Below are 8,178 nucleotides of genomic sequence, written 5' to 3'. Positions count from 1 at the left end.
TCAATACTTTGTAGAAGCACCTTTGGCAGTGAATACAGCTGTGAGTCTTTCTGGGTACGTCTCTAAGAGTTTTCCACACCTAGATTATGCATCATTTTCCCATTATTCTTTCAAAAATCTTCAACCTCTGTCAAATTGGCTGTTGATCATTGCTAGATGGGGCAGGGCGGGACAGGACAAGACAGGGCGGGGCGGGGCGGCAGGTAGCCTAATGGTTATGGCGTTGGGCCAGTAACCAAAAGGTTGCTAGATCAAATCCAAGAGCTGACAAGGTAAAAATCTGTCGTTCTGCCCCTGAAGAAGGCAGTTAGCCCCCTGTTCCTAGGCCATCATTGTAAATAAGAATTTGTTCTTAATTGACTTGCCTAGTTAAATAGACTTTCAAGTCTTGCAATCCATTTTCAAATAGATTGAAGTCAAAACTGTATCTCAACCAATCAGGATCATTCACTGTCTTCTTGGTAAGCAACTCCCATGTAGATTTGGACTTTTGATTTATGTTATTCTCCTGCTGAAAGGTGAATTTATCTCCCAGTGTGTGGTGGAAAGCAGACTGAGCCAGGTTTTCCTCTAGGATTTTGTCTGTTCTTAGCTTTATTCAGTTTACTTTTTATCCCGAAAAATTCCCCGGTCATTAACAAGTACAAGCATACCCATAACATGATGCAGCCACCACTATGCTTGAACATATGGAGAGTGGTACTGAGTAATGCATTGTATTGGATTTGCCCCAAACATTCAAGTTAATTGCTTTGCCACATTCTCTGCAGAATTACTTTAGTGTCTTGTTGCAAACAGGATGCATGTTTTGGAATATTTTTTTCTGTACAAAATGTATTCTTTTTACTCTGTCAATTAGGTTTGGATTGTGGAGTAACTACAATGTTGTTGATCCATCCTCAGTTTTCTCCTATCACAGCCATTAACCAATTTTTCAAGTCTCCATTGGCCTCACGGTGAAATCTCTGAGTGGTTTTCTTCCTCTCTGGCAACTGAGTTAGGAAGGACACCTGTATCTTTGTAGTGATTGGGTGTATTGATACACCATCCAAAGTGTAATGAATAACTTCACCATGCTCAAAGGAATATTCAATATATTTTTTCATCTACAAATAGGTGCCTTTCTTTGCGAGGTATTGGAAAACTTCCCTGTGGTTGAATCGGTGTTTGAAATTCATTGCTCGACTGAGTGACCTTAAAAAAATTGTATGTGTGTGTGAGATGAGGTCGTCATAAAACAATAAAAAAATGTAAAACACAAAAACAATCTTTCTTGCACACAGAGTAAGGCTATGCATGTTAAGCAAATCTTTACCCCTGAACTTATTTAGGCCATAACAAAGGGTTTGAATACTTACTGACTCAGGATATTTCAGTTTTTCATTTTTAAATTATTTTGTTAAAATGTCAAAAATCCACTTTGACATTATGGGGTATTGTGTGAAGGCCAGTGATATAAAACAACTAAATGTCCATTTTAAATCAACATGTGGAAAAGGTCAAGGGGTGTTAATACTTTCTGAAGGCACTGTATAAAATGTGTGTGTGTGTGTGTGTGTGTGTGTGTGTGTGTGTGTGTGTGTGTGTGTGTGTGTGTGTGTGTGTGTGTCCAGTGCTGACCTTGTCGTTGTCAGTGCACAGCTGGATAGCGTTGGGAATGAGGCGGGCCGTCTTCTCCTTGGTCATGCTGCAGATATCCTTCAACCGCACCGTCGAAGCCAGAGAGAGAACGTAAGACTACAGATAACACAGACAGTCAAAGTCCTTGATTGGGAAAATAAAAGATCAGTCCTCAACAATACTTATTTGGCATACAGTGGAGGGAAATGTAACACTGCTCAAATTCAGACAGCGCTCTAGATGCATGAACTGACAGGCCATGGCATCCAAGAGATTTTATGGTTTGAACCATAGTTTTCAGCTATACATTGTTTGTTTGCATTCTTGTTGCTTGTTAACAATGATATAATAAAATCTAACACATATATTTTTATTTTATTTAACTAGGCAAGTCAGTTAAGAACAACTTATTTTTTACAATGACGGCCAAACCCGGACAAAGCTGGGCCAATGTCAGCCCGCCCTATGGGATTAATCCAGCCAGTTGTGATACAGCCTGGATTCGAACCAGGGTGTCGGTATTGACGCCTCAAGCACTGAGATGCAGTGCCCTAGACAGCTGCGCCACTGGAGCAAATAAGACAGAAATGAAATAGATTCACAAATCTCAGACGGTAGCTTTAGTACTGCGTTTTATGGAACAAACCAAGCAAATCAACTCTGTTTTAATTTTAAGTCGAATACCTTCTATTTATAGAAAATAGATAACCTCATTCTTATGTGAGAGCTAACTTGGGGCAGTAAGGGACAGAGTAACCTGTTGGTAAGATACCAAAGTCCATACCAGCGTTTCCCAGCGGAAGATGTTGCTATGAAACAGATCAATTTTTCGAGACGTAGAGCGCCCCTGCAGCAGGGGATATCTCTTTGCAGGGCACAGGAGTAGTCTGCCACACAGGGTCAAAGGTCATCCGGTTATTAAAGGTCATGGGGTTATTAGAGGCTCATCGCTCTAGCAATAAATATAAGACATATAAACATCTAACCAGTCTATTTATGTTATCATGCCAACGCCTTGTCACTAATTATCATGCCAAACAGTCTGGCTTCATTAATGATAGAATGTTCATATTTGAAGATTGCTGTGAAGCCAGGCCGTTTGGCTTGACAATGACAGAAATGGAGTTGGCAAGAGCACAAGACATTGTGCTCTCGTAGACATTCCTGCAGTCAGCATGCCAATTGCTTGCTCCCTCAAAACTTGAGACATCTGTGGCATTGTGTTGTGTGACAAAACTGCTAATTTTAGAGTGGCCTTTTATTGCCCCCAACACAAGGTGCACTTGTGTAATGACCTCTGCTGTTTAAACATCTTCTTGATATCCCACACCTGTCAGGTGGATGGATTATCTTTGCAAAGGAGAAATGCTCACTAACAGGGATGTAAACAATGTGTGCACAACATTTTTGAGAACTACGCTTTTTGTGCCTTTGAAACATTTCAGGGATCTTTTATTTCTGCTTGTGAAACATGGGACAAACACTTTACCTATTGTGTTTATATTCTTGTTCAGTATAGTTTTTCATTGATCATTCCATCTTACTCACCCACAATGAGGCGTTCTGAGTCGGGTAGCTGCTTGAAGAGTTTTCTGAAGTCCTCATTGCGTTGCTTATACGTGGGACTCAATACCTGCAGCGGGGAGAGAGGGATAACATAAAAAACATTGAGAGAGACAACCCATTTACACAAAAGTAGTCTACTCATTAATATAAATACACACATAAAATATTTTATAAACACAAGCAAGTGTAATCCCCCCACCGACGCAACGAACAAACTGTGAACATATTTAATTATTTGAATATCATCTTTTTTTTCTGAAAATTGTAGTAGACTTGTTAAAGTAGATTTCCAAAGTTACCATTCAGTGATTTGACCATGGCTACTGCATGCCTTGACTCAAACAATGTGTGCCCTCTGTTTCCCTACAACTTGTCAGAGCATGAAATCACCCAGAACCTCCTATCACAAACTAAACAAGCACTCTAAAATATGCTAATACCCGGGCTTCAGCTGGAGTTCCCCCCTCTGTCTCCCTTCCCCCCTGTCTCCCTTCCCCCCTGTCTCCCTTCCCCCCTGTCTCCCTTCCCCCCTGTCTCCCTTCCCCCCTGTCTCTCTTCCCCTCTGTCTCTCTTCCCCTCTGTCTCTCTTCCCCTCTTTATCTCTGTCTCTCTTCCCCTCTGTCTCTCTTCCCCTCTGTCTCTCTTCCCCTCTGTCTCTCTTCCCCTGTCTCTCTTCCCCTGTCTCTCTTCCCCTCTGTCTCTCTTCCCCTCTGTCTCTCTTCCCCTCTGTCTCTCTTCCCCTCTGTCTCTCTTCCCCTCTGTCTCTCTTCCCCTCTGTCTCTCTTCCCCTCTGTCTCTCTTCCCCTCTGTCTCTCTTCCCCTCTGTCTCTCTTCCCCTCTGTCTCTCTTCCCCTCTTTTTCTCTGTCTCTCTGGCTCTCTTTCCCTTTGCCTCTCTTCCCCTCTTCCTCTCTGTATCTATTTCTCTCCCTCTCACTGAAAGGAGAGATTCACATAAACACATTTTCTTCCAGAGTGCTGCTGACCACTGCCCAGTCTGCCTGTCTATCCACACACAAACACTGCATTCTTTAGCCTGAAAAGGGAGGGAATGCAGCCAACTAGCCCTCAGAGTGGTGGTAATGGTGGTGGACTGGATACACATCACCTTGGGTCACTCTAACCACCCCAGTGCTCTGTAAGGTAAGCGCCATTGGCCTAGAACTAAAGCTAGTGTTACTTTGCTGGCCACACAGTTGGATAGCGGGTACAACTACTTTAAAATGGAGATTGGCCCTGGGCATGCTGTCACAAAAGAGGCCTTTACGGGAATAGGAGAAGAGCTCTCCAGTACATCTCTATGGGTCTACCCTATGATGAATGTAATTAGTTTGTAAGGAGTGATAAGACCATTTTCAGAGCAGATGATACAAGAGAAAGAATGTGGTTAGAGACCGAAGTATATACAGTACCAGTCAAAAGTTTGGACACACCAACTCATTCAAGGATTTGTCTTTATTTTTATTTTTTTTACATTGTAGAATACTAGTGAAGACATCAAAACTATGAAATAAGACATATGGAATCATGTAGTAACCAAAAAAAAAAAAAACTTGAACTCTGAAGCATTTATTTGGGCTGCAATTTCTGAGGCGTAATTAACTCTAATGAACTCATCCTCTACAGCAGAGGTAACTCTGGGTCTTCCTTTCCTGTGGTGGTCCTCATGAGAGACAGTTTCATCATAGCGTTGATGGTTTTTGCGACTGCACTTGAAGAAACTTTAAACATTTTGGAAATTTAATGGATTGACTGATCTTCAGGTCTTAAAGTAATGATGGACTGTTGTTTCTCTTTGCTTATTTGAGCTGTTCTTGCCATAATATGGACTTGGTCTTTTACCAAATAGGACTATCTTCTGTATACCACCCATACCTTGTCACAACACAACTGATTGGCTCAAACATATTAAGAAGGAAAGAAATTCCACAAATGTACTTTTAACAAGGCACACCTGTTAATTGAAATGCATTCCACTACCTCATGAAGCTGGCTGAAAGAATGCCAAGAGTGTGCAAAGCTGTCATCAAGACAAAGGGTGGCTAGAATCTCAAATATATTCTCATTTGTTTAACAGGTTTTTGGTTATTACATGATACTATATTTGTTATTTCATAGTTTCGACAACATAGAAAATAGTAAAAATAAAGAAAAACCATGGAATGAGTATGTGTGTCCAAACTTTTGACTGGTACTGTATATACACACAAGTATGTGGACACCCTTTCAAATGAGTGGATTTGGCTATTTCAGCCACAACCTTTGCAGACAGGTGTATAAAATTGAGCACACAGTCATGCAATCTCCATAGACAAACATTGTCATTGTCAGCCTTACTGAAGAGCTCAGTGACTTTCAATGTTGGCACTGTCATTGAATCCCACCTTTCCAACAAGTCAGTCAGTCAAATTCCTGCTCTACCAGAGCAGCCCCGGTGAACTGTGAGTGCTGATATTGTGAAGTGGAAACATCTAGGAACGACTCAGCCACAAAGTGGCTCACAGAACCGCCGACTGCTGAAACGCACACAAATAATCTGTCCTCAGTCACTAACGAGTTCCAAACTGCCTTTGGAAGCAATGTGAGCACAATAACCATTCATCAGAAGCTTCACGAAACGGGTTTCCATGGCCGAGCAGCCGCACACAAGCCTAAGATTGCCAAGCATCGTCTGGAGTGGTATACGCTCGCCGCCGTTGGACTCTTGAGCAGTGGAAACGCGTTCTCTGGAGTGATGAATGACGCTTCACTATCTGGTAGTCTGATGAACCTGGGTTTGGCGGATGCCAGGAGATCGCTACCTGCCCGTTGCGGTTTCAGCATGACAATGCCCCCGTGCACATTGAGGCCCATACAGAAATGGTTCGTCGAGATCGATGTGGAAGATCCTGCACAGAACCCTGAGGTCAACCCCATTTCACCACTTTGGGATGAATTGGAACACTGACTGTGAGCCAGGCCTAATCGCCCAACATCAGTGCCCGACCTCACTAATGCTCTTGTGGCTGAATGGAAGCAAGTCCCCGCATCAATGTTCCAACATCTAGTGAAAAGCCGTCCCAGAAGAGTGGAGGCTCTTATAGCAGCAATATGGACCAGCTCCATATTAATGTCCATGATTTTATAATTAGATGTTCGCCGAACAGGTGTCAACATACTTTTGGTCATGTCGTGTGTATACAGTGGGGCAAAAAAAGTATTTAGTCAGCCACCGATTGTGCAAGTTCTCCCACTTAAAAAGATGAGAGAGGCCTGTAATTTTCATCATAGGTACACTTCAACTATGACAGACAAAATGAGGAAAAAAAATCCAGAAAATCACATTGTAGGATTTTTTATGAATTTATTTGCAAATTATGGTGGAAATTAAGTATTCCGGGTTAGGGTAGGCTGTCATTGTAAATCCGAATTTGTTCTTAACTGGCTTGCCTAGTTAAGTAAAGGTTCAATAAATAAAGGTTCAATAAATATAAAGACCAAAACAACTCTAGTGATTCATTGCTATGCAACGCTCTGAGCAATTAAGGTCATGTCCCAAATGGGCCCTGGTCAAAAGTAGTGCACTGGATTCTAATGCACTGGTTTGGGAATTTAGATACTTTCTAAACAGGGAGATGAGAAGTTTATGAGTCCTGTTTCAACCCCAAAGCCGTACAAAATAATGACCGCGACCGCATGTAGACCACAAGTCACTTTGGTCACAGAGGTACCCCGACTTGATTATCCGCTTGGAATTCTCAAACTGTAACCCCCACCACCAACACCCTTCCGCCCCCACCCCAGCTCAATGGAGGGTGACTTACGGCTGGGACCCTCTCTGACTCCCAGTCCCAGGTCTCCCACTGGGCCTGGGCCTCGGCCTGGATCTCATCGTCTTGTGGCTGAGGGATAGCCTCCCAGTCAGACAGACACTCCCAGTCTGTCCCATTCTCGGTGTCCATGCTGACTGAAATATCCATGGCCTGGGCCTCTATGTTCTTTTGGCTCTCACCGCTCCCCTCCCTCTTATTTTCTTTCTCTCTTGTCTCTGGTCAGAGGTGTGAGCAGTGTCTCTAAGCCTGGAGAGTGGTCGGTGCTGGTCTGGTATTCCCCCTTTGTCGTCGAAGTGAAATTCTTTGCCGTCTCTGAGAGCCAAATGTTTTTTAGGCCTGGGTCATGATTCTGATTGCTCCCTTAGACGCGCACACACATGCGGACGCACACACACACACACACACACACACACACACACACACACACACACACACACACACACACACACACACACACAGTGCCGATGCTGCTGTTGACCTACAGTAACCTCAACCCTCGGGGGAGTGGTTGTTTGTCATCAGCCCCTCCCTCTATCTCTCTCTCTCTCTCCCCTTTCTCTCTCCTCTGGTATGGTCAGAAGTAATACAACACGTCTCTGAACCCTCCCAGAGAGCAGTGGGAACCAGAGCTATCTGGAACGATATCGGTCACAACTACAGGTCGACCACCACAGGTAGCTAGCAGAGCTTTGGTGCGGAGCATAACTTAAAAAAGACAGATTTATTAACAGCATATTTCACAACTCAGTACTCAAGAACGAAGGAGTGTGAACGTTTCCTAACGCTACAAAAACGGTAGAACCTAGAAACTATGGGTGTCCCTGCTATCACACACACACCCACATTCATGACTGACATGTAACTCATGTAAACCCTGGTGACCAGTGGCAAGCGGAAGGCTACTCCTTTCTCCAGCTAAAAGTCCAGGCTGGGAGATGGCAAGAACTCCAGATGACAGCCAGGGTCAATAATGACTCTGATAAATCCATAAAGTACAGTTAGTTAGTGTCCACAATGTAAGCAGGAGACCCCTTTTTCTGTAATGGAAACGTCCCCCACCCTCCCTCTCTGTTTTTGGAGAAAGTTGATCCCCCCTCGTAAAACTTGAGAGGCCAGTTGAGCCAGGTGCACCGGTTGGTCCGGGTTAAGAACGGTCTAAGACCAAGTCAGGACCAAGTTAAA

General features: G+C 43.5%; 1 protein-coding gene across 1 annotated transcript; it reads right to left on the bottom strand.

Moving 5' to 3' along the window:
* Nucleotides 1-1,620: 1,620 nt before the first annotated feature.
* LOC135533160 (protein Aster-B-like) lies at nucleotides 1,621-7,522 on the bottom strand (the record flags this gene model as incomplete). The annotated part of the gene is made up of 4 exons (XM_064960565.1): nucleotides 6,988-7,522; nucleotides 3,169-3,253; nucleotides 2,353-2,507; nucleotides 1,621-1,737 (listed from the first exon to the last, which is right to left on the bottom strand). Coding segments are annotated over exons 1-4 (513 nt in total), but the record flags the coding sequence as incomplete, so codon positions are not given.
* Between the last annotated feature and the right edge of the window lie 656 nt (nucleotides 7,523-8,178).

Source organism: Oncorhynchus masou, unplaced genomic scaffold, assembly GCF_036934945.1.
Source record: "Oncorhynchus masou masou isolate Uvic2021 unplaced genomic scaffold, UVic_Omas_1.1 unplaced_scaffold_2255, whole genome shotgun sequence".
Lineage (NCBI taxonomy): Eukaryota > Metazoa > Chordata > Actinopteri > Salmoniformes > Salmonidae > Oncorhynchus > Oncorhynchus masou.
Note: the sequence above shows the minus strand (reverse complement) of the source record. Positions and strands in the feature narration are given on the sequence as shown.